General features: G+C 36.3%; 1 protein-coding gene across 1 annotated transcript; it reads right to left on the bottom strand.

Annotated features, from left to right (window-relative positions):
• Window positions 1-193: 193 nt before the first annotated feature.
• PCGF6 (polycomb group ring finger 6) lies at window positions 194-27923 on the bottom strand. Its single transcript, XM_027112490.1, has 10 exons — window positions 27499-27923; window positions 26669-26768; window positions 26480-26576; window positions 25624-25679; window positions 25464-25523; window positions 24351-24459; window positions 19701-19728; window positions 10780-10878; window positions 4823-4909; window positions 194-1434 (listed from the first exon to the last, which is right to left on the bottom strand). Exons 1-10 carry the CDS (start codon window positions 27859-27861, stop codon window positions 1378-1380), a joined length of 1056 nt encoding a protein of 351 aa, XP_026968291.1. The 5' UTR covers window positions 27862-27923; the 3' UTR covers window positions 194-1377.

Below are 27923 nucleotides of genomic sequence, written 5' to 3' on the forward strand. Positions count from 1 at the left end.
TTAAGAGGCAATGAGCTCCATAGTTGCTATTCTGTCCATTGTCAAATAAAGGCATCTAGTATAACCAGTGAAGGTAAAGATGTTTATAAAATATCTATTCTGATGGCACAGTTTAACTTTGATTTGGCTATGTCGTCTCTTAAAGAGTTTTGGTTATTTTTTAAAATTCCACAATAAACACAAACATTTCAAAATAGGTTAAAATAAATTTTTATTAAAAAAATTGTATTAAATGTTAGAAGAGATTTATACACAATTCACAAATGCTTTATAAAACATTGCCAATCTTTCTCCAATTGTAATTGTTTTTATGCAGACTTGGAAATTTTGCAGTGAAATAAGGTCTACAAAATATTTCTTTTAGAAAGCATCACAATGATAATTTTAGGCAAAATAGTCTTTAAAACTGAAATATTTGCATGCAAGTGAGTGAGCTCTCAAACACCCGTATTCTTTATCCCAGTGACAAAGTAATGCGAAAATGAACATTAAACTGACTTACTGAGGAAACAATGAACAAGTATTCTGTAAACTTCTCAAATTCACTCAAATTTTTAAATTACTTTCAAAAGCAGTGCCATTACAAGGTACTGACAATCACATTATGTACTCAAAATGAATGTTAATCAAACTAACATTCAAAAAATAAAAATACTGTTGCAAAGAGGCACCCCTTGTTGTAAGGTATGTTAAAGGAGTGTTTATTACACTGAAGGCTTATGGTACGGGCCGTAAACCCTACAGGAGACAGTCTCTTCACACAGAAAAATTATAATCCATCCCTTTTAGAAGTGAATAATATCTCTTTAGTAGTGTTGCTGGTTGAAAAAAAAAAGTTACAAGTTCGAAATAAGATGGCAACATACAAAAAGTGGCCCATAGTTTTGGTCTTTGTCTAAGAGGTACATTCTGTAATTTAACAAAGACTGGCTTTAAATCTTCAGTTCAAAAGCACACTTCTTTTCCGAAAGGGTGACTGACCAACTGATGCCATTTCAGAGAGCAGAATCCTAACCACCAACTTGAAAGGGGTATGGCTCAATGAAGACAAAAACAAAAACAGTAACTGATTTACCTCAAAGATTACGAAACAAAATCAATGTCAAAGTATTTGAAATCATAAAAATTCATTGCTTTAAAAATTTCCCCCTGAGCTGTGGATGCTTTTTTATATATAGTCTCTAGTAAAACAGATGCATTCTATAATACCAAGTTGTAATTATAAATCCTATGATTCTTGGTGCTGAAAATAGATAAGTTATGTCTCAAACAGCACAAAGTGATAACAATTACACATTCTGTGGAATTCTTTGGTGAGAGGCAATCCTGCAGAAGTCTCCTTATTTTGTTTCCCTCCTCACAATACCCTTAGAATCTTCAAGTAATTTTCAAAGGAGAAACCACAAGTCCATAATGAAGGACCAGCAGACCATCCTGAAAAGAAAATAAGTGTTCTGCAGTTATTTAAAAATCAGTTACGTAAATGATCAAGTCAAAGATAGTTTATTTTTCGTAACCCAACACGAATGTGAAATTCTTTGATTTAAAGAGAATAAAGAGTCCAAGATAAATAAACTTGCTTGTTCACTCACTTCATTACTAAACACTCCCTGTTAATGTGCCTTTTTAATGACTCTCAGAAGAAAATTCTGAAACTACCAGGTATCCACAGTTAGTCACGGTTGTTTATGGCAAAACATTTCTTCAAAAAGAACTAAAAGATACACATTTCATTCTGCACAGATTACTTAATATATCACCCAAGCACTGGACTTCTCTAAAAAAGACTCAATTATCATAAAATATCATGGATCTGTTAAGAAAATAAAACATTTATTTCCTACATAAATGCAGCTTACAACTAAAACAAGTGAGAAAATTTTGGAACTCTTACCCATTTAATGTATCATACATTTTACTTCTTCCTTGAAGTCTGTTCAATACAATTTACCCTTTCTTTGATATCCAGAGTCATCATTATGAACAGTAACTACACTATGCTGTAACACAGTGATGTCCTCTGGGGTCGTGGGAAATTTAACCTGACAGTAAATGACTCCAGATAACTTGTTTCTGAGTCTTTTTATGTCTCCTCTCTTGATATCAGGTCTTAATTCTTTGTGCTCTCACCAAGGCTGCTTAAAAGAGTGTTTTTAAGGTGTTATTTCTAATCTACTATGAACTGGAAAACTAGCTTAAAAGGAAGGCTCACTGGGGAAGTATGCCATGGGCAATGGGCCTACTTTGAGCAACATATAGAGGGAGTGGTGGCATGCACGCCTTGCATTTCCAACTCTTCGCTAGCTATCGCTCTCTCTTTCTTCTTTATTAAGCTTTTTCATGGCTCCACTTCCTCATTTCTCATTCGCTATTCAACTCACTGCAATCTGGCTTCTGTTACTGGCAACTTCGGTGAAAACTCACCAGAATTCTAGAAAGGGGTTCACCAATTCAAATGCCCACAAAGGCCAGAAAAGTAACATAAATGAATATGTGAATCACGTATGTAGTCAAATAGGGTATGTTGAGACCAGTGGTAAACCAGAGAGCAGATGCTTAGCTAAAGGAATTTAAACTCAAAAATTAGAATAAGCCAAATAAAGTATAGTCCCATACCATGTTTGGCCCACGGACCATCAGACCTGTTCTAGACTAACTAGTCTAATCAAAGTAAATGAATTTGTATTCTAACACACACAGAAGGATCCTATTAACATTTTTACATGAATACAAATTACATTTTACATAATGTCAATTTTTTGCATATAGTTATATTTCACAATTACAAGCTGTTTCAAAATCTCAAAACTTCAATACATGTATAAAATCGCATTTTATGAAATGAGATAATTCCTTATAATTCAAATTTAAATCTATGTCTATTACGTTTATATTCCATATAAATAGACAGAAATATATAAATATTATTAATATTATTTATATTTTATATTTAGATGTCTCCATTCATGGTCTTCTTAAACTATCCAACCAGAGTGAATCTTCTAAAAGGTTAAGTCAGCTTATGTCTCTTCTGTCCTTGGCTCAAATCTCTCCAATCAGTACTTTCCCACTTCACTCAATTAAAATCCAAAGTTCATACTATAGCCTATAAAGTCCTGCATGGTTTTATTCCAGCTGCTCAGATCTCAGCTCCTACCATTCTCTCCCTCACTTGCTACCTCCTAGCTTTCACTGCAGAGATATGTTATTCATTTAGCTAAGAGGTCCTGAGATTACATGACACATTGTTATCAATGAGGACTTTAATTAATTATATTTCAGGTTATTTAAGTTCTGGGACTTGCTCATCTCTGAATCTCCCCATGTCTAGAATAGTGCTCCGTAAATACTTTTTGAATTGAAGTCATATTTTCTAACCACTCCACTGACTTTGCAATTTTACTCCTAGATTCTTACATTTCTAATCAAGCTTAACTTTTAAAAAGACAATCGGGACTTCCCTGGTGGCACAGTGGTTAAGAATCCGCCTGCCAATGCAGGGGATGTGGGTTTGAGCCCTGGTCCGGGAAGATCCCACACGCTGCAGAGCAACTGAGCCCGTGCGCCACAACTACTGAGCCTGCGCTCTAGAGCCCATGAGCCACAACTCCTGAGCCCACGTGCCACAATTACTGAAGCCTGAGCACCTAGAGCCCATGCTCTGCAACAAGAGAAGCCCGTGCACGGTAATGAAGAGTAGCCCCCGCTTGCCGCAACTAGAGAAAGCCCGTGTGCAGCAACAAAGACCCAACGCAGCCAAAAATAAATAAATAAATTTTTTTTTTAAAAAAAGACAATCATTTTTTAAGATTTCTGAAGTTTCACCTTATAAAAATTTTAAGAAATGTTTTGTTTATATCTCTAAGTATGCTTTACTTAGCCAAGAAACAATTTTGCTTTTGTATTTTATGAAGAATCTTTTGAATTATTTGTTACCAAAATGTAGACAATTGGTATGGTGCTATATTTCTAAAAACATGTAAGAATAATCAAATAATCACCTAAATAAGTATTCAGCTACCCTTTTGTTAAGATTCTAAGCTTTAAGCTCAAATTTTTTAATAGGTGAACCTTGATTCTACCACTAACTAGCCAAGTGACCTTGGGCAAGTTACTTAATCTGTCTAGACCAGTTTCCTCATCTATATGATCCACCAACGGATTTTAGAATTAGAGGGTAAAGTTCCAGGAGAAACTGGATCTTTCTCTTCATTAAAATTGTAAGTCTTATCTTGCTTTTCATGTATCCTTACCAGATTTCATATTATATTCCCACTCACATTATAGGCTAATTAAAACATCATAACGGTTACCATGGCTTCTTACCAATTGAGCAAGGAATGGTATGTGAATCTCTATAGACTAATGAGTCTCTACAAATTTTTCTTAAAGAAATGTCCTTGCAGATACATTTGCCCAGTAGTCTTCAAAGCTCTACTGCAATACTGGACAGAGAAAAAAGAAAAAAAGGCCTCTAGAATCAAACTGCCTGGGGTTTGAGCCCTGGCTCACTCACTCACTCACTGTGGGTAAGTTACATGTCCTCTCTGTACCTTGGTTTCCTTATCTTTAAAACTGGGAAAAAAAGAATATCTATCTCATAAAACTATGAGGAATAAGAGAGCTAATTGATACAAATCATTTAGAAGAATGCCTGACACACAGTAAGCATTCAATAAACATTAGCTTTCTTATTTTCAGTCCAGATAATTTCAAGAAAATTATAGAATATTTATTAAAAATTTATTGATAACATGGAACATTTTTCTTTCATTAAATAACTTGTCCATTAGGCATAAATATGGTAAAGTCTAAGACCTACCTGCATTGCTGCATCACCTATTGCACGTCGAATTTCCCTTAGAGTTTGATAGCGCTCTAACAAGTGATCACCACAGATGATATCTACCTACAGGCAAATAAGAGTATAAGTTTGCTTTCCTGCTTCAGAAAACCATATGACAAAATGAGGAAGATCAACATAATTATTTTTAGACTAGTCTTTGCTATTTTAGACTGATTAAACGTTCTCAAGAAAGATTTTAGAAACTTTTTACAAATAAAGTAAAATGGAAGGAGCATTAGAGGACATAGCAGGGCAGACAACAGGCATTCAGAATGATTTCCTTGAATCTCTGAGAACAAGTTAAATCATACTTGATATGTTCAGCACAAGAAGGCACAGAAAAGTCTATTATTTTAAAAAGTTTCATGACACAATGATTAATAGGGCTTATAATGCTTAAAAAGGCAATCTTTAGTTATTTGAATAATTTTCTTAATGAGGAATATCTCATTTTCCAACAGTGGAAAGTCTACTGCTGACATAAAGTACACAATAGGGGAACTGTTTTACAGATGGAACAATCTTAACAAGGTCTTTTCAGCCCTTTTAGTAAGGTCAAAGCTCTAAGACAAATCTACTTTTATATAGAATGCTCTAGAAAGAACGATATGGTTGTACAGTTATATACTATATTGTAATATGATTCCAGTATACTCACTTGCTAGAAATAGAAATGCAAATCCTTATATTCTCTTTCACTAAGTACTCCTTTCCCATTGCCTTAAAGTGGGAACAGGTCCTCAACATCTTATTAATAACATATCACTTAACAGGCTCCCCCTCCTAATGTCCCTATTTAGCTTACAGCATGAAATTTCTCCTTGCTCCAAACCAAAATACCAGCTCTAACTCCTATTTCTCCTTTTCCTTTCTTCTCACATGCAGTTACCAAGTCCTGTTGCTTCCTTCTTCACCCTGCCTTTTAAGTTCATATCATTCTTTCAACTGCTGCTCTTAGGCTTAAACCACTGAAACCGTCTCCTAACCAGATTTCCGACCTTCAAATTCTGTTTACTCTAAAAATCCTATGCACTGCCAACATGTTAGTTTCCCTAAAACCTTCAGCATGGTTGGGTAAGAATAGTAAAAGCAGTTGCATTTAACTGAGCGGCCTCTATGCACAGCATTTGTTACACTATATATTTGACATATGTTATCTCATCTCATTTTCACATTCCCGTGAGCTAGGCATTGTAATTCCCATTTTACAGATAGGACACTAAGAAGTAAAGACATTAAACTTTCCTAAGGTCACAAGGCTATAGTAAGTAGCAAAGTTCAGATCGGAACCCAGGTCTGTCCCCAGGTCTATCTTTCTCCAAAGATAAGTGCATGTGAGGGGTTGGCAAACTTTCTACAAAGAGCTAGATAATAAACATTTTAGGCTTGTGGGACTCAGGATCACTGTCACATGTGCTCAATTCTGTCACTGTAGCATGAAAGCAGCCATAGTATGGCTGTTCCAATACAACATAATTCATAAAAAGATGGCAGGTTAGATTTGGTACATAGGTCAGTTAGTCAAGCCCTGTGGTATCTCACAATGAATAACCTCCGATTAGTAACAACTTTTGTTTTATGCTTACCAGTTTTAAAGTTGGCAAAGCAATACTTGTTTGCAAAAGGACTTGAAAGCAATAATAGCAGATCTTGTGCACTAACAGCAGATCTTGTGCATAGAACTTAGGTCCATGAAAAATTAAAGAACTTGGAAACTAACATTATGTTTTTATTAAGTATCCAACTATCCAGAGACCACCACCCTTAGTGGGCTTCACCACATGGTATACATTTATGATTTGGTTACTACAATTTTCTTTTCAACTTAATCTTAACTCCCAGAGATTAGCCATTTACTAACAGTTTGATGCATATGCTCCTAAATGCAATGTGTGCATGTGGGGATTTTGGTTTTGTTCTTCTAGAAATGGGATCATGTCACATATTTTGTTCTACATATTTTTAAAACACACACAGACACACACAAACAACAAAAACTTAATATACTATGGAATCTTTTGGAATGCATAGTTAGCTCTCTGTGTTTAATAGCTGCATAGTGTTCCATTTTATGAATATATCATAAACTATATTATCCATCCTCCTGATAAACATTTAAACTACTTCTCATTTTACATGCTGATTTTTAAGTTACTTGACTGTAAATACTTCATAAATTAGTTCATTCAAACAGAATCACATCTCTGAGGGTGCCACAAACATGACCCACATATTTGATAATTTGCTAGAAGGACTCACAGGACTCAGCATGATCACAGCTATGAGTAATTACAGCAACACAGCAAGGATACACAGTCAGATCATCAGTAAGGTAAAAAGATGTAGGTAGAGTCTGGAGAAATCCACGCACAGGCTTCCTATGCTCTTCCCTCTCAGTCCAAGAGGAGATAACACCCACATACTCTTTTCTCTAGCAGTGGAAATGTAGTCAATTTGTGCAGTGTTTCTGCCCAGGGAAGCCCAGATGAGGCTCAGAGTTTAGGGCTTTTTTTTTTTTTTTTTAGAGTTTAGGGTTTTTCTTGAGGGATGGTCATGTTGGCATTCTCTACCTAGCAACCACCAAATTCCAGACTCCCAGAAGCAAAGCAGTTATTCATCATAGACCCATTGTTTGTATAATCTAGGTACGGGGAAACACCCTTAATAGTTAGGTAACTTTTCATATTAGCACAGGGAACTTTTTACAAGCCAACTTCCTAGATGCTAGGCAAGGGCCAACCTTGTAAGCCAGCCCTTCTAAAGGCAGCACCCTCAGGTCTGCTTTGTTAACTCTTTTCTGCATAATCTTTCTACCCTTTGGAGTATTAAGTCTTAGTTAGGAAGAATAACTACGATATTTCTGAATCTCAGAGCAGAAATCATAACGTGAAGATGGTCTTAAGGGAAGAAAAACCCTTATCTTTTTAAAAGCAAGATCACACTAAAGCTTTCAAGACAGGATTTTTCACTGATTGAGCCAGTGCCACACTCATTCCTCGTTGTTCATACATACTTTTCTTTGATAGAAAGTTCTTTTTTTCTTTGTCTGTCTGGCAAAAAAAAAAAAAAAAATCCATTCTTCAAATCCCTTCTTTGACCTCTCCAGAGTTAAATCATTCACTCTGTGCTCTTGTGGCACTCATCATAACCTATTGTCATTCAGTTGTTTACTTTTATATCTTTCCCACACAACTGAGTCACCTGGTGGCATTTTCTGTCTCATCTTTGTACTGGAGGCCAAGCACATAGATGCTCAATTTAGTACCAATAGATAGTAAATGAATGGTAGGGATACACCATATGACATGTTAGGGTCTCTGAAAAATGATTTGGAAACAATTCAATGATAGGGTTAAGGTCATATACTAAATAAATAATGAAAAAAGGAACCTGGGCTTCCCTGGTGGCACAGCGGTTAAGAATCCACCTGCCGGGCTTCCCTGGTGGCGCAGCGGTTGGGAGTCCGCCTGCCGATGCAGGGGACGCGGGTTCGTGCCCCGGTCCGGGAGGATCCCACATGCCGCGGAGCGGCTGGGCCCGTGAGCCATGGCCGCTGAGCCTGTGCGTCCGGAGCCTGTGCTCCACAACGGGAGAGGCCACAACAGTGAGAGGCCCGCATACCGCAAAAAAAAAGAATCCACCTGCCAATGCAGGGGACACGGGTTCAAGCCTTGCTCCAGGAAGATCCCACAAGCCACAGAGCAACCAAGCTCGTGCCACAACTACTGAGCCTGCGCCCTAGAGCCCGTGAGCCTCAACTACTGAGGCCCGCACGCCTAGAGCCTGTGCTCTGCAACGAGAAGCCACCGCAATGAGAAAGCCAGCGCACTGCAACAAAGAGCAGCCCCTGCTCACCTCAACTAGAGAAAGCCCACGCAGCAACAAAGACCCAACTCAGCCAAATAAATAAATTTATTAAAAAAAAAAAGAACCTGTCTTTTAAGACAGAATTAATTATGGTAGGATTAACTACAAAATCTACTACCACATCTTTTATATAGAGAATATTTAGTGATCAATGTGGTAATCATTTCAAAAAAGCAAAATAAGGTCTGAAGGTCAAATAATGTACAAAGGAACACAAGAGTTATTAAAAAACAAGATACAATAAGACAGCAATAAATTCAAAACACCACTAAATCAACCATGGAGATCCAGAGGCACTGGGCTCTCCTATGTGAAAGAAATCTACTCAGATAATTATTGATTTCTGATTTGAATTAACTTAAATCTCTTAAGAACACGTCTACATTTTTTTTATCTTTCAGAACTGTCTTCCTTTTTTATTTTTATCTGCCACAAATAAATAATACTTTTAAAGGTATTTTATCATTTAACAGTCCCCTAGTAATCATTCATTCCTGCTAGTAAATAACCATTTACGAAGGTCACATATCTGTAAACAAAGAATACATTTTCTATTTGGGACTAAATGGTTTTAAGGAAGGTCAGCACAGAAGGCTCAAGTGACTGGGTTGACCAAGAATTTTATTTTGTTTAATGGTTAACTAGCTCAATGTTTTGTTCATATTAGAAGTAACTCTTGTTTACTGTCTCTTGGATTTAGAAGGCTTAAACAATTTTAGTCACAAATGGGTCTGCATATTTGATAATTCTCTGTTCCACTATTTTAACATTTTCGTGAAATAGTAATTTATGAATGTCACCAGCTATATAGTACCTGAATTAGAAAAAAAAATATTTACTTAAAGAGCGAAGAGCTGAGAGACAAAATTAAAGACTGAAACAAATTTTACATCATTTTATTTCAAAATGTTAAAAGCCTTGAATTCTGTGATAGGAGGAAAAAATAAACCCACATTTTTACACAATAAAACCAATTTAGAGCTTTGGCAACCAAATTTCTTAAAACACCAGTGTGAAACTTATAAATGGCTCTGATCAATATCTAGCCACAGAGGAAGTAATCTATATCCTAAAGAAAGCCCTCTTGGGTGCCACTTCTTATTCTATATAATCAGGTGCAAGTCTTCTGATTTCTGCTTTTAGAAATAATAGACTATTATGGGATTACTCACAATTCTTTGTTCAGGAGTCCCTAAACAGCTATCTATTTCTAACCAAAAGGCTAAGAATAACCTCAAGTATGCTTTGGCTACAAGGTGATAGATAAGTCATTTCCAATTTTCAGTTGCCATGAGATACAGCTAGCATTATGTCAAAGTCAGTAAGAGAAATCACTTTAATTGAATTTAATATATATTTAGTACTGGCAGATATTGATACTAAAAACATTAGCAAAATTTCAGATCTACAGCAAATAGACATTTTAGATAAAAATTATTCTATAAAATTTTACACATGATGGAGAATAACAAAAACCCCTTTTAAATTTGACTAATGAAAAAGCAGAGCTATATAAACGTGCATTTTCACTGGCCCACATTATTAAACTATGAGTTTACTTACACTTTATATGCAACAATACATGAGGTTTGAGATTCCCATCTTACAACAAGAAAGTATTATATAGCTATAATGAGAGATCTTTTTCAATCCTTAGGAAACCAACAGAGTCTACATTAGACAGCTGTTTCACTTTTCTAGGTGTCTTGAGCTAGACATTGATAAATCCAAGGATATCCTCTGAAGAGAAGTTAATGGATGGAAAAGTAAACTTTTGCTCTACTATCAAAAAGAAAAGAGCTGGAGCTGAAGCTCTAGAAGCTCTTTAATCGTTCTCACACCCTCAGCTTTTCTCTGACACCCATAGATGGTCACCAATGGCAGAAAGTCAAATGTGATTAAATTTGGGGGTGGGGATCACTGTGTACCAATATTCAATTAACATTTACAATATCTACAATGTCATAAAACAAAAGCCACTGCATGAAATCCTAGAGACGGTTCTTTCTTCAATGTGTTAAAGGTAATCTCACAACTTCCTGTCTTTTTACACACATATACTCTACCTGACAAGCTGGATCAAGACCCATTTTTCTTCTGAGGAATTTTTCTACATGTCCAATAGTTGCTTCTCCTGAAACTCGGACAAACTTCTTTTCCAATGGCTACAAAAGTAAACAAACAAACCAATTTCAGATTAAATATACATAAAATGTATAAACCTTAAAGCACATTTTATAGCAAAGATAATTCAATAGATTTATGAAAGAAAAATTACTATGAAATTTGAGTTAATTTATCTATCAAAAAGAAAAAAAAGAATTCCTGCTTAGCTTCACCTCTCCAAAAAGTATGTCAACAATTTTTTTTAATAGAACGGCTTACTGATTTGTTTTACTACCTCATCAAGAATAAAACTTAGAGTAAAATTTATTGACAGCAAATACCCAAGATTCAATGTCTCAAACAACCTGGTTTCTTCAACAAAAAAACTTCAGGGAAAAAAAAAAACCAACCAAGGCTGAGGAGGAACCGCTAGACTAAAAAAGATACAAGGCCTGTAAATGAGGGATATATCAACCAATTACAATATATGGATCTTATTTGGATCCTGATTTTTAAAAATCTTTAAAACAATTTTCATAAGACAATCTAGGAAATTTAAATAGCATGTGGATATTTAAGGAATTACTGTAAATTTAAAAAATGATAGTATTGGGACTACCCTGGTGGTCCAGTGGGTAAGACTCCATGTTCTCAATGCAGTGTGCCCAGGTTCAGTCCCTGGTCAGGGAACTGGATCCCATATGCATGCTGCAACTAAGAGTTCTCACGCCACAGCTAAGGAGCCCATGTGCTGCAACTAAGACCCGGTGCAACCAAATAAATAAATAAATATTAAAAAAAAAAGATCCCGCATGCCACAACGAAGATCCCACATGCTGCAACTAAGACCCAGTGCAGCCAAAATAAATAATAAATAAATATTTAAAAAGCTGCTTTACACATTCAGATACAAGTTATAAAAATAAATAAATAAAAATTATAGTATCATTATTATGTTTTTATAAAACGTCCTTATCTTTTAGAAACAAACAATTATTTACTGATAAAATGATAGTTTGGGATTTGCTTCAAGATTATATAAGAGAAGTGTTAAAGGTATTGATGAATTGAGATTGGCCATGATTTTATAATTATTGAAGTTAAGTGATGTGTACATGGGCATTCATTTTACTATTCTGTCTACCTTTGTATGAGTTTGAAATTTTCTTTTAAAAGTGGAAAATAAAAAGATTATCGGGGCTTCCCTGGTGGCGCAGTGGTTGAGAGTCCACCTGCCGATGCAGGGGACACGGGTTCGTGCCCCGGTCCGGGAAGATCCCACATGCTGCGGAGCGGCTGGGCCCGTGAGCCATGGCCGCTGAGCCTGTGTGTCCGGAGCCTGTGCTCCGCAACGGGAGAGGCTGCAGCAGTGAGAGGCCCGCGTACCGCAAAAAAAGAAAAAAAAAAGATTAACATCTAGACGTATATGGCTGGAATCTGATCCAACAGTCTAAGGTGATAGGTAGAGAGACCATAGGGTTTTAAAGTAGAAACTAATGCTTACCTAGCCACTCTCTCTCTGAGGCAATTTTAAGGATACTACTATTAATAAAAATGAAAAGCTGGGGTAATAAGAACTAAAAGGGTACCTTTTAGGAAAATGTGAACAATGTTTTTCTAGCACTAGCAGAGAGGGAGCCCAGAATTGCTACCAAGAAGACCCAGGCAGGTTAGGCACACATTTCTTCCATGTAACAGCACTCAGCTCTCTTATCTGTAATTTGGTTTCTTAAGAACTTTCCTAACAATAGATCTATCCCTTATTACCACAGTGCAGCAGATAGCATGTTAAGTGCAGATATTCCAGAGACTGCCTGGGTTTAAACCCTGGTTCTGCCACTTTCTAGCTGCAAGTCTTTGGACAAGTTGCTAAACGCTTCTGTGTCTCCATTTCCCCATTTGTATTGTTAACATAGAGATACTAATAGCACCTACCTCATAGAATTATCATAAGGAAAGTGTGTTAATATACGTAAATAACTATTAATAATTCCTGGCACATAGTAAGTACTTAGTTATTACTAGTGTATTGATTTATTCTGTTCTTTATGTAAAGGAATCTAATTAGAGGACCTAGTTGTCATCATGGATACTGATATAATCTAGACAAAAATGGCAAAGGTTCGCGTTCTTTAAACGCAGGTTTAAGAATCATCTTGAAAACCTAAGGCAGTCTTTCTCACTAAGGAGCAGATACAGCAGTGCTCCAGGTGAAGTCTTGATGAAGGTACCGCATTGTAGGTGGCACTGCCTGATTAGCATGAGAATCCCATCATGTGCCTTGAGAAGCTATTCTGGGTAATCTAGCTAGATGCCTGCCTGGCAACCAGTGCCATTTCTGAAGGTTAATTTCTGGGGCTTACCATCTCAATAGTAGGCTTCAGGTATACCAACAGAGGACAATTCAATATTCATCATTTCTAGTTCTTGGTGAGCACTTCACCCCCAAGTGTTTATTAAGATTAATCCAACTTAGCTAAAGTTATCAATACTGTACTTTTTAGACCACCCAGAACAGAATTATGAGATCTGCCAGTAACTGAAAGAAAAACATTGGCCTTGGCTTTCAAAGTTGGCTTCTCACGTGGTTAACCTTAGTCTTCATACCCCAGGCTCACAAGTTAACAGAAATTTTTTCCGATATAATTCAGATCCAGCTTTTTTAACAATTTGCTTTTTTTGTTTTTTGCCTTTTTTTCTTTTCTTAAGCTACAAAGCAGGTTCTCACCTAAATGGTCAACTCATTTTTTTTCCCTGCTGCATCTAATAGCCTCCTACCATCTGCATATAAACAGGAAAGAAAAATTCCACAGAAGAATTTTACTTCTTTGAAATTAAGCACAGCAATCTTCCCTACCATCTATAACACAGGTCAATTTGAGAAGAAAGTTGAAACAATCAGGTAGAATCTATAGGGAGATTTAAGAGACATTCAGTTATTTTCTGACTATAGAAAATGCATACCACTAAAAATATTGGGTCGGCCAAAAAGTTTGGTCGTGTTTTTCCAAGTGAACTTTTTGGCCAACCCAATATCTTTTAAAAAGATGGTATCAACTCATTTTACCTTGAAAAAATTCCTACCTCTGTCAACTGAAAATAGTTACCAACCCAGTCACAAGGTAAATCCCTAGCAACCAGATGGTGAATTTGAAATACCACCAAAAGACACCTTGGAGAAATGACAGATTCTGTGTCTGGGGCAAGAGATGTACGAGTTGAGCATGGAACATCTTGTCATATGAGATAGCAAGGAAGCTATTATAGACCCTGATTATCTATGATAAGACAATTTGAACATCAATAAAGATAATAATTAAAAGGGGTTTAAACCACAAATATATTTAAATGCATGAGTTCATATTAAAGTAAAAACAAAATCAAAAATACCTAATTGATTAGGACTGGAGCATGCTAATGAACCAACTCATTATTTTGAACCTTGTAAGTCAAGGGAAAGAATCAGCATTTATTCTTTCTTTCCTATATGAATGGTACCACTGGCTAATCAAATAGAAGTTCCTCATTATTGAAGTATTTTAATAAAAGGAGGAGGAATGACAGCATCATTTTCCAAACCCTATTAAGTTAATGGGCTTAGACATTGAGTACCAATTGTTGCTAACAACACAAAGACACAAACAACCAGACATTAATGTGCCTCCAGATGGACAAAAACACCACCGACTATGAAGTATTCTTGGTCCCCTTAAATCAAACCTGTCTGATTAACCTCAGACTTAACTACTAGTTTATGGGAAAGACAGAGGACAGAAGAACACATTAAATCACAGCACAGAGATGCAACATCAAAACCCCATCTGTAGGAAACTATAGCACAAATGACCCAGCTTTGTCAACAATGAATTGCAAGAAAAAAGAAACAGAAAACTTACAGATTTAAAAACCTATCAACCAATCACAATGTGTGAACATTATTTGGATCCTGATTTACGACGATGTTAAAAAAACAAAACAAAACACCCACTACAGCTGAGATAAAAACTTGTACACTGACTAGATATTTGGTAAGAAACTTATTTTCTTTTTATTCACCACCTTCAACCTTTTGAAAAATCACAAACTTACAAAGAAGTTACACTAGTAAATGAAGATCCAGATAGCCTTCACCTACTTTACAAATGATTAACATTGCTATATTTGCTTCACCTCTTCCAATGTATGTAATATGTATGTATATTCGTGTACATTTATTATTTAAGTTACTTGCAGACATTGAGATATTTAACCCCTAAATATACCAGCAGTTATCATCTCAGAATAAAGGGGCTCTCCTCTATAACTACAATATAATTATCAGGAAATTTATAACATTAATACAATGCAATTATCTAAATGGGTCCAAATTCAAATTTCTCCAGTTGTCCTAATAATGTCCTTTACAAGTTGTTCTTATTTCAATCCAGAATCTAATGAAGGATTACACACTGCATTTTGTTGTCATGTTTCTGTAATCTCCTTTAATCTAGAATAGATCTGTCTCTTTATTTTTATCTTTCTCAACACTGACATTTTGTAACTTTTGTTTTGGTATGCTACGTGGTCATTAAAAACAGAGACTCATCTTTTAAGAGTACTGAAACACTTTACAGATGAAATGGCAAAATGCCAGGGATTTCTTTCGGAATAATATTAGAAAGAAGGGACTTCCCTGGTGGCACAGTGGTTAAGAACCCGCCTGCCAATGCAACGGACACGGGTTCGAGCCCTGGTCTAGGAAAATCCCACATGCCGCACAGCAACTAAGCCTGTGCGCCACAACTACTGAGCCTGCGTTCTAGAGCTCACGTGCCACAACTGCTAAGCCTGCGAGCCACAACTACTGAAGCCCGTGCCCCTAGAGCCCGTGCTCCGCAACAGGAGAAGCCACTGCAATGAGAAGCCCCCACTTGCCACAACCAGAGAAAGCCCGTGCACAGCAACAAAGACCCAACGCAGCCAAAAATAAAAATTAAAAATAAATAAATTTTAAAAAAAAAGAAAGAAAAGAATCCGCCTGCCAATGCAGGGGACATGGGTTCGACCCCTGGTCTGGGAAGGTCCCACATGCCAGGAAGCAAATAAGTCCATGCACCACAACTACTGAGCCTACACTCTAGAGCCGGTGAGCCCCAACTACTGAAGTCCATGCACCTAGAGCCCATGCTCTGCAACAAAAGAAGCAAACGCAATGAGAAGCATGTGCACCAACGAAGAGTGGCCCCCACTCACCACAACTAGAGAGAAAGCCCATACGCAGCAAAGAAGACCCATCACAGCCAAAAATAAATAAATAAAAATAAATTTAAAAAATAAAAGAAAGAAAGAAGGGAAGTGTGGGAATTCCCTGGTGGCCTAGTAGTTAGGATTTGGCGCTTTCACTGCTGTGGCCCGGGTTCAGTCCCTGGTGGGGAAGTGAGATCCCACAAGCCGTGTGGCAAGGCCAAAAAAAAAAAGAAGAAGGGAAGTGGATGGAGGTATAAAAGAAATTAAATTGGTCATTAGTTAATTGGCAAAGCTGTGTGATGGATGCATGGAGGTTCTATTCTGTCTACTCTTCAGTGTATTTAAACATTTTCATAATTAAAAGTGCAAGAAAAAATTTTCTGAACTATATGACTGCTTGGTGAAACAATTTTAAATTAAATGTAACAGACAGACTTTATGATTTTCATGCCATAAGTGTACATGGTGAATAGTTTAACTAGGCATCATCCTAGTCAGACATATTTATTTGAACAATAAGTAAAAGACAAGGTATAAAAACAGCTTTTTAAGTAGTAGAGAATGCTGAGCTATAATATCAAAAGCTAGAACTCCCTTATAAATACAGAATTAAAAGAAAAATGTTAAGATTGCCAATGTGTTAGCTAAGAAAATATTAAAAAATGACTGTTTTAGCAAAATAAAAAGTCAAAATATGCAGAAATACGATCATTTGTTTCTAAAACAATATATTCATTACCTCTTATAGACATAAGCCTGCAAACTAACATCAGTATCATTAGTTAACACTGAAAACTTAATGCCTCAAAACTATAAGAACAGTGTAATAATCTTCTATAAACCTAGCTTTATCAACTCACAGCTAATCTTGTTTTAAGTATACCCCATCCATTTCCTACCCCAACTGCTTACTGGCCCCCATTCCCCAGTTTTGTTTTGAAGCAAACCCCAGACACATCATTTCATTTGTAAATACTTCAGTATGTATCTCTAAAAAATAAGAACTCTTTTTAAAAACATAATACCACTATCATACTTTAAAATTCCTTGATATCAGAAAATAGACAGTAAATGTACAAATTTCACCATCTCAATTTTCTTACCTAGTAGAAAATGATTTTATTATTTTTAGGGTTGTTATTACAGAGAAAATAAAAATAAAACAAAGGTTTCACACACAAAATATAATAACCAGTGATGGACTCAAGCTAAAATTCTAATTTATGCATATATTATTTTTATCAGATATATTTTTGTACTCTCAAATGTATACACTAAACATACTACAAATAATGCTTCTATTCGAAGTTTCTATTGGATCTTGGCTTGTTTTTTAAAATTTAACAGCTTTATTGAGATATAATTCACATACCATTAAGTTCACCATTTTAAAGTATACAATTCAATGGTTTTTAGTACATCTATAAAGTTGTGAAACTATCACCATTATCTAATTTCAAAACATTTTCATCACCCAAAAAGAAACTCTTACCAATTACTAATCACTCCCAATTTCCCCTCTCTCCCAAGCCTCTGGCAACCACTAATCTACTTCCTTTCTCTATGCTTTTGCCTATATTGGACATTTCATATAAATGGCATCATATAACATGGTCTTTGGGTGCCTGGATTCTTTCACTTAACATGTCTTCACGGTTCATCCAGGTTGTAGCATGTATCAATATTTCATTCCTTTTTATTGCCAAATACTATTCCAGTGTATGGATATATCATATTTCGTGTACCCATTCATCAGCTGATGGATATTTGGGTTACTTACAATCTGGGGCTATCATCTCATAAATTTTTTAGTTTATTATCAAATCCAATCCAAATAAATGCCATACACTGATGTCCCTTGAGTCTCTTTTAATCAGTATGTTCTATCTACATGTTCCCTCATTACATCTTTCCCTTTAATTTGCTGGAGAAACAGAACTGTTTGTCCTGCAGTTTTCCACTGTCTAGATTTGGCTTATTATATATTCTTACAGAGTAATTTAATAAGTTCCTGTGTCCCCTGGATTTCCTGTAAATTAGTAATCTAGGGGTATGATCAGCTTCACATTTCTTTTGGCAAGAACACTTCATAGGTGGTAGTGTCATATTTTTTTGATGTATGAGGATCAGAACTACATAAATATTCTAAGCGCATATGTGCTTTCACGGAAGCAATAGGCTAATATTTTAATTTAATTTTTAGTTCTTTCTTCACGACATTCTTATACTCTGTTGGCTCGTCTGGCTACTACAGGTCACTGGACAGGTGTCTTCAGTGAACTCTAGGAGCATATGACTCTACAGTTGTCCCATATAGAAACTTATATGCTACTTTCCCACCCAGTACACTATGAAAGGACTTCCTAAAGTTAATCACCATAAGTTTGGTTATTTTACAACTTAGAAGAGGTAAAAAGTTACCAAACCTAACACTGCATTCCCTCCATCACAGTGATCTCTGGGAAAAACCTATAATATACTTCATCCAGAAAAGTACTCATTTATTCCTATGCTTCAATTCAATTCCTATGCCTCCTAAGCCATTATAGTCACAAAACAAAACACTATGCCCAACCAGGTATAATTCACCCATATTTTATTTTATTTTATTTTTTATTAGGTGTTTTTTTTAAAATTTATTTTCATTTATTTATTTTTTTTGAACTTATTTATGTATTTATTTTTTTGGCTGCACTGTGTCTTCATTGCTGTGCACGGGCTTTCTCTAGTTGCGGCTAGAGGGGGCTACTCTTGGTTGCGGTGCTCAGGCTTCTCATTGTGGTGGCTTCTCTTGTTGCGGAGCATGGGCTCTAGGCGCGTGGGCTTCAGTAGTTGTGGCTCACGGGCTCTAGAATGCAGGCTCAGTAGTTGTGGCACATGGGCTTAGTTGCTCCACGGCATGTGGGATCTTCCCAGACCAGGGCTTGAACCCGTGTCCCCTGCATTGGCAGGCGGATTCTTAACCACTGCGTCACCAGGGAAGCCCCACCCATATTTTAGTATAGACTTTGACAAAGTCACTGAAAATCTAACCAGATCAAAGTCAACTATTTCCTTATACATTTATAATCCCAAGTAACTATAGGCCTGATTTACCCCTTTTAAAAAAGTCACCTTTTCCTGAATGATTCATACTATAGGAGCAACACTGTGTACAATGGCACCTGTGATGCTGAAGCCTTTAAGACAACTCTGAACTTAAGTATGTTACAAAAGAGTTCATTCTTACCTTTAAAGTTTCAGTAAATGATTGAAGTAACAAGTTGGGGCAGGCTAACTTCAACCAAAGATGTTACATGCAAATGAAATTTTAAGCTCATATTTAACTCTAAATGCCAAATATGCAAAAAATGCTTTGAAACATTTTTTTAATCACCGAATTAACACAGCATTTGGTTTCAGTTTTAAAAATTACTCACTTATTTTTCCTTAGACCACTGTTCTGAATTAATAACAAATCCCTACTTAATAACTCTTTTCTCATAAACCTATTATAAGAGAGCATTACTGAATGTACTTCATATTTCAACAAGTTTTGTTTACAGAACAAATTTTATAGACTGTAACTGAAGACAGTCTCCATATGATTGCTAATCTTAAATTTGTGTGCTACAGGGTCCTCTTGTAAAGTAAATGAAAAATAAAAGTAAAATACCTTAAAATGTCCCGTGCCTTCATTAGCACTGAAAAACGAAAGCAAAATTAATCAATTTTGAACTATATGTTTAATTATATAACACAGAAAAATAACATAAATACACATATTTGAGGAACATCAACTTAATTTTAAAACACGGTCACCTAACCCTTTATGAAATAAACAAATGTAGTTAATTGTCATATCTGCCACCTAGTGGTAAGGCAAAGGCAGTTTTATACAGTATTTTACATTGCTTTGTATATTTACTTCCAGGAGTTAAAAGTATACTCTTAATATTTATATTTCCCCCACATGTAGCATTCTAACATCTTCTAGCTTAAAGTAAAACCTCTTTCTTTCTGTCATAATTAATGTGTTTTTTTCTTGATAGCAACGTTTACAAGATAGAGTCCTTACAAGAAAGCTGCTACATTTCCTGTTGTTTTACTTGTAACATAATCACCTGGGCATGATTTACTCACTTTGCTTTTCCTCTAAAAGTACGAAGAGATTTCTTGATTAAATCAATTACTTTTATATCATGAGGAGACAAGGAACAAACTTTTTTTGACCATCTACTATGCACCAGGCATTATATTAGGTCTTCATATATTATGCATGTGTTTCATTCAGTTCTCACAGTAACCCTTTAAGTCAGGCATTAGAATCACCATTCTACGGATAAGGAAAATTAAGCTCAGAGAGGCGGAATAACTTGCTTAAGGTCACACAGCTAGTAAGTAATAAAGCTGGGTTTCAAACGCGGGTGTACATATCAAAGCCCACATTCTTTGGTTTTTTTGGCCATGCTGCACTGGATCTTAGTTCCTCTGACCAGAGATTGAACCTGGGCCAGGGCAGTGAAAGCGTTGAGTCCTAACCACTGGACCGCCAGGGAATTCCCAAAGCTCACATTCTTTCTTCCCTATCATGTTGTGAAGAATAGGCAAGATCACAATTGCATCATCTAGAGTATTCTTATAATACAAATATAGAGAAATATATTAATATACAATATAGATAGTATAAATATCTATAGAATATGTTATACTGACAAACATAAAACATAAGTTATGTATACACATTATATATAGATGTAAATCTAAGGTTATAATATCTTAAGAGCCACAAAATAAAATATCCTTGGGAATTCCCTGGTGGTCCAGTGGTTAGGACTCCGTGCTTTCACTGCCAAGGACGCAAGTCGATCCCCGGTTGGGGAACTAAGATCCTGCAAGCTGCGCAGCCAAAATAAATAAATAAATTAAATATCTTTTTCATTATAAGAATTATCTCTATAGAATCCATGATATATGGGCATCTGGCTTCTGCTTGAATATCTAAAGAGATAGCTTCTTAACTTACAAGTCGGTTCATTCCATTTGTGGGCAACTTTGTTAGATATTGCTTGCTTGCACTGAATCAAATACGTTTCTCCCTGTAACTTATACCTATTGGTCCTAGTTTTGCCTTTTGGTACTCTTGTGAATTAGATTCAATCTTTCTGCTACTACACATGACATAGTTTTCACACCTTTTACTATTCTGATTACACCTCAATTTACTAACATCTCTCTTAAAAGGTAGTGCTTAGAGCTGAACATAAGACCCCAGTTGGATAACATAGCATACAGTGGGATAGCACCTCCCTGGTTTACTAAACACCACTGAGTTTAAGATTGCATTAAATTTTTGCCATATCTTCTCTCATACACTTATTTCATGTGAGTCCATTTTCTTTACTAGGCAGATATTGTACACATTACAGCACCACAGACTACTTTAACCTTTATTTCTGAATGACCCTGCATTATTTCAATATTCATATACTGATAATAGTTTAGACATGTTAGAAATACCATATGTTGATTCTTATAACAATCCTGTGAGTTGGTATTATAATCCCCAATTTAGAAACATGGAAACTGATGATCAGAGAAGTTAAGCTACATCCTAGGGGTTACATACCTTCAGTTACACTCTTCAAAGTCTATGCTCTTTCTATATACACTATACTGCCTAAGGCTTTATAATCTTCTACTTTACACATAGAAACTGAAGAACAAAAAGGAGAAGTACTGTACAAGACTATCTTAAGATCACAAAACATGCATACCAAATTTAGGGGGGCCGGGAATATCATATTCATTCCAGTGGTTGAAAAATCACTTCCATGGGCTGAACCTACTTCAGGATTTTTGCTAATCCAATTCAAGCAGGGTCACCAGCTGGACCAAATTTGCCCTTGTACTTGCATCAGGTTAAAACTCACCTGCCATTTGTCCTGCCATGAAAGAGCTTTCTATGGGTTACCCTCAGTAGCCTGACTTCAGTGGTAACACCAAGCTTTTCAATGTAGTAAACATGTGGGGATTTAACTCTGGGGGCTGGCGACTTCTTCAAAAGAACTCTTTGCCACATTGGAAGCTTTCTTCCCCATAACCATTTGAAAACAGATAAAAGACTATTTTATGACGTAGACAGACTACTCATCATAATCTTCAACATATAAGGTTCAATTCTCTTGTTTTACAGATAGGGAAGCTGAAGCTCTGAGAAGTTAAAAATACAATTTCCACGAAGGCAAGAGCCATGGCTGACTTATTCCAATTACATTCCCAGCAGCTAGCAGAGTGCTGTGCTGGTACACAGCAGGACCTTAATAAACATCTTATGAATAAACAGAAAGCGATTACCTCAATTTTACAAAGCTATATAACAAAGGAGCTAGGACTTAAATAGAGATCTTCTTATTCCAAGTGAGGGCTCTTTTTTTCTACAGCAGGGAATGTGTTAACAATGTAACAACTCCAGTAAGTGGTAATGACTGCTTTGACCAGAGTACTCAAGTCTCACTCGTTAGGAAAGCCTGCCATGATTAAGTATTGATTTCTCCTTTGGACAGACAGAGATAATGTAGCACACTTGTCACATATTTGCCATCTTTGCATTACTGCCACTTTTCAAAAAAGGTATAAAAAAACTGTCAGTTCCAACTGTGCGTTAGTGGAAAAGGTTACATTTCCCGAAAATATTTTTTTTAGAAATATAAATTCCTTTCAATTTTCAAATTTTAATTAACTAGACTTACTAAAAATCAAGTTACATGGTAAAAAGTCAAATACAATGAAAAGTAAGACCTTTTCCAATTCTATACTCATACACTCCAGTGCCCTTTTCTAGAAGCAACTGCTATCAACATTTTCTTATATGTCCTTTCAGGAATGGTCTGTGCCTGTGGGGAAAAAATATATATATATGCATATATGCCCACCATCCACTTTTAAAAAAAAACATAAAGAGCACATGCTATATATTCTCTTCCGCATCTTGCTTTTTTCACTTGAGAAAGTGAATTTTGGCAATTGTTCCATATTAGCACATACGTTACTAGCACATGTTCATTGCTATATACCATTATTTTACCAGTTCCCTTTTGGACATTTAGGTTGGAACACATTCTTTAATAACAGAAATTGCTGGTTTAAAGTCTGGTATTACATGATTTCTTCTCATTCTTCTAAAGAGATCTTTATTTCATTATCATCAACCACTACTACGTGGGCTCTGTGGAGGCATAAGAAAGGTTTCTCGCCTCTCAGGGATCCTTAATATCAGTTGAGAACACAGGATGAATACATAAAGAGATAAATACAACATAGTACAAGCTAGATACTAAATAAATAATACAGGCAACCTAGAGTTATAAGGAGGAAGTGACTGAGAAGTCAAATAGTCATCAGTGACATAAAATGGAAGATCTAGATCTTCCAAGAAAGGCATTTTAGTTTATCCTGCAAACTATGGAATTATTTTGAAAACTACAGTTTGATACAGGCCAACTCTATGATGACAGTCGGCCTAACAATATTGCAGGATAATGGAGTACACCATATGCTACAGTGTTTGAAAGAAGCAATTTTTATTAATTAGGGAGATATCCAACTACTTTGGAAAATAATTTGGCAAAACCAAGTAAAGCTGAAGACGAATGTATCCCAAGACACAGCAAATCTACACTCTTAGAAAAATATCTCATATATATATAAGGAGATACGTAAAAAATGCTTAAAGCAACAGTGTTTATAATAGGAAAAAAATTGGAAACAAAGTGTTCCACAGTACAAGAAAAGATAAATTATGGTATATTTATTTTAAGGGAATACCAGGCAATGGTAAAAATGACTGAACTAGTTATACATTTTAGCATGGATGAATCATACAATGCTAAGTGAGAAAAGCAAGTTAGAAAACATGGTATGATACCATTTAAAGTTTTTAAGTGGCCAAAAACAATTCTACATATTGTTTAGAAATAGATACACATGTGGCAAACACATAAAAAAAATGCATGGGAATGATAATCATTACTTTTAGGAGAGTAGTTATTAACCTCTAAGGGAAGGGGGGAATGAACAGGAAGAGGTAGCCAAGTGCCTTCTGCCATATTAGCATGGTTTAATTCAAAAGCCAGATGATGGAGATACAAGTGGTTATTTTACTACTCTTTAGTACCTTTTTCTAAGTCTTAAATATTTCAGAATTATTTTTTAAAAGGATATCAGAAAAACTCGATATGACCTTAGTTCAGGATGATTTTGTAACTGTTGGGACTTAAAAAATTCTTTATTTTAAAGTTTAGAGGTAGAGGTTTAGGGTACTCACCCAATAAACTCTAGTAATAAAGACATGTCAAGTTCAGGTGGAATACGAAACACTGATTCTAAGACTTTCTTAGATCTTCCTTTGCTCGAAGGGACTGGCTGTGGAACAGCTATTTGATAGCCAAACAAAAAAGTTGAGTTAGAATATAAATATCATAAACTGAGATCTTTGGAAAATAATTACAGAAATTTAACTATGTTGACTATTTAAAAGATCATAAAGCACTCACTCTCCCTTTTAAAAATAATATCAGTTCCCGCCAAAAAAATAAATAAATAAATAAAAAATAAAAAAAAATAATATCAGTTGATCTGTCAAAGCCAGTGAAATTAGTGACAAGCCTGGGGAGCACTCCACAATGGAAGGCAGACATGTATGGCTGGTTTATCAGGGCCACAGAGAGAGCTCAGCATAATAGCAACAATAGCTATAGGTAGCCCTTAATAAGCACTACTATGTGCCAGGGCTCAGGGCTCATGCTTAGCACTTTACATGCACCATCTCATTTAGCCCTTATTATAATTGCATGCCATAGGTACTAATGCTTTTTTCTTTTAAATTTTATTGGAGTATAGTTGATTTACAATTTTGTGTACTTTAACTGTAAAGAAAATGAGATTACAGTTTAATGAGATTAGGCAATTTGCCTAAAGTCACCCACATAGTAAGTGGAAGAATGAAGATTTACACCCAAATCTAACTTCCATACTGTGACATTACCATCATCATAAAAACTAATATTTGAGCAGTTACTATGTTCCAGGCACTGTTTTAAGTGCTTTGTATTATTCAATGTATGCTTACAATTTATAGTGTTATGATTATCCCTGCTTTATAGAAGAGGAAACTGAGACATTGAAGTAATTTGCCAAAGTCATACACCTAGTAAGGTGGCAGAGCTAGGATCACACTCAATATAGCTCCAGAGCCTGTACTCTTTAATCCTTATAAATAATTAAATTGGATTACAGTAAATCATGACCTTCAAAATCTTTCTCTCTCTTTGATCATAAAATAACCAGGTATCACCAAAAAGAACCTCAAAGGGAGTAAATTTTATTAAGTTAGTATTCTTTAATCTATAAATACATTATGGTATACACCCAAACTTACCAGGTTTAGGTACTTCTAGACCTCTTTCTTTATAGAAATCATGCATTTGCTTTTTTTCTCCTAAAAAATGATAAAACACAGACTAAATTACACTTAAAATGTAACTAGCAGAGTCAGAAGAGATTCTGGGATTCACAACTATGTAATAAAATAAACTTACTTTCCTCTAGATTGATCACTAATTTGTACACTATGTCTTGTAACTGTCGGTCCAACCTAATAAAAGGAAAGGATGGAGAATACCTCAGAATTCAGAAAAATGCATTTGGTACAGAGTGAATGATGTTCATTGTAAGTAACTGTTTTCTCTTAGGGGTGACTATCTCCTTTCTCAGAGCTGAGTTACTTTTAGGTAGCACTCATGGTTCTCATCTGAGAGAACCTCAAGTAATTGTATGTGGTCATAATTACAAGTAATTATAGACTCTTGAACTATTTGCTAAATTGTTCCATGTGAACTGGTCTTATTCCCTTAATAAGAATGTGAGCTTGAGCGCAGAGACTGTATTTTGAAATTCTGTGTATCATCTGCAAAACACTCTTCTATGAAGGTAGTAAAAACATAATAGTATTTGCTAAACAAATGAAAGCAGGTCACCTTTAGTGTTTTTCTTCCCTTAGGAAACTGAGCATGAACTGAAAATTTAATAAGCCACAATGACCTATGACAGACAGGCTTTTCTAAAGAGGCCAGTTATTTCAGGTATTAGTTTTAAAAATAGAACTCTAGATACACAGAAAAGGATAAGCCTAAACTAGCCTCATCAACTTGACTGATGAAATTAAAATCTTCAAGAAAAGAGATCTGTGCCTTTTTTTTTTTTTTTTTAAAGTTCCCAGTGGATATTACAGTGCCTGGTACACAGTAAGTGCTCTATATGTATTTCTTTAAAGAATATGTATTTCCCTTTCTTGTCATTTTGAGATAGGTCAAGAATTTATCACCAACTACACAATTTCAAGCTTTCAGAAAAAGTATACCTAAAATATAAATTTTACTTATATATTCTTCTTACCTTATGTTGTAAAGAGGTTGTGTCTGATGTACTACTATGTTGCATTTTGGACACCTGTTGCTATAGTAAAAGTGTCTTACAATGCAGCTTTTACAAACTGTTGAAAAAAAAAAGTTGAAATTAGGATACTTTCAAGACATTTCAAAAAATCAACATATTATTTGGAAATATGATGAACTATATGCTTACATGTATGAAGACATTCTGTAATGGTAGTTGCATCTATTAAGTAACCTTTGCAAATGGAACACAAGATGTATGGGGTCAGCTCAGAGAGATTTATCAGGCGCTGCAAATACAATGGAAATAGTTTTAAAATACAAGTCCTTGCCTTTTCAAATTCTTAAGCGATAATCCCCAAATTTTATTATCAACAATGTGTAGCTTACTTTGCAACATGGAAACATGTTACCTTACCTCCAACCGTTCAAACACTCTCATCAAAGTTACAATAACACAATATACACCAATGTTCCGAAAAGATCTCATTCTTTTGGAGATACTGTATATTGCCAGATGAGGGGCATCTTACTATATGAATTATCGCGAAATGGACAAACTTTCCAGATACTGGTGTTTAATATTAATTCTGAGTAACTAGGTATATTGTCTAACTTTATGAAGTATGCGCTGCCCCATTAAAAAAAAAATCTCCCAATTAGAGACTGACTAGGTGGGGAAGGGTTTCCCATCCTCTCAACACCCTGTAGAAATGGACTGTTTCCCTGGCCCACTGTAAGCTCCTGGAGGGCAGCAGGCCGGTACCCTTGGCGCCTACATCCCTGGCACGCAGTAGCTTCAATAATGAGTGAGTCGGACCCAGAGAGCTTAAGGGACTGCAGAAACGTTACAATATGAGTCGGCAGGGAACCGGGCCGGGACAGAGGCCGGTCCGCGCCACAAGCAGGCAGCGCAAGGAGAGGTGAGGGTCCGTGCAAGTGCCAAAGGCTTCAGCGGCGAGCGGGGAACCCGGCCCTAACTGAGGAGGCCCGGCGTGGTCAAACAGGGGCCATCAATACCTCCTCCTCGTCCTCGGAGTCCGGCCGGCCCCCCTCCAGCCTCAGCGAGAAGTGGCTCATCTCTTCTTCCTCTTCCTCCTCTTCTTCCTCCTCCAGGTCCTCATCCTCTTCCAACTCCTCGTCCTCGTCCTCGAAGCGGCCCCTCAAGCGGCCCAGGGTGCGCTCCGGCTCCAGCTCAGGGGGCCGGGAGCCCGAGCAGCCTGGAGCCCCCGCCTCGGACAGTGGCGGCTGGCCCTCCTCACCCGCTGCCGGCGCCGGAGTAAGGGCAGGCGGGGAGACGGGAGGCGGGGGCGGCATGGCTGCGGCTCCCTCAGCCTTGGCAGAGCCCGCGGTGCCTGCCGTTATCACAGGGACCCCCTCCATGCCAGGGGTAGAGACCAGGCGAGGCGAGACCGAGACCAGGTGGCTGGATAGCGCGGGAGTTC

The sequence above is a fragment of the Aethalodelphis obliquidens genome, unplaced genomic scaffold (assembly GCF_003676395.1).
Source record: "Aethalodelphis obliquidens isolate GAN/ISIS:26980383/991018 unplaced genomic scaffold, ASM367639v1 scaffold11, whole genome shotgun sequence".
NCBI classification, from domain to species: domain Eukaryota; kingdom Metazoa; phylum Chordata; class Mammalia; order Artiodactyla; family Delphinidae; genus Aethalodelphis; species Aethalodelphis obliquidens.

Bases quoted from the DNA above. Each gene is read 5' to 3' on its own strand.
- PCGF6 (XM_027112490.1), bottom strand. From the start codon at position 27,861: ATGGAGGGGGTCCCTGTGATAACGGCAGGCACCGCGGGCTCTGCCAAG. The intron at 25,524-25,623 runs GTAAGTTTATTT...ATCATTTTTTAG, and splicing joins AGTGATCAATCTAGAGGAAA to GAGAAAAAAAGCAAATGCAT. The intron at 4,910-10,779 runs GTAGAGTATATG...ATTTGCCTGTAG, and splicing joins GTCTTGATCCAGCTTGTCAG to GTAGATATCATCTGTGGTGA.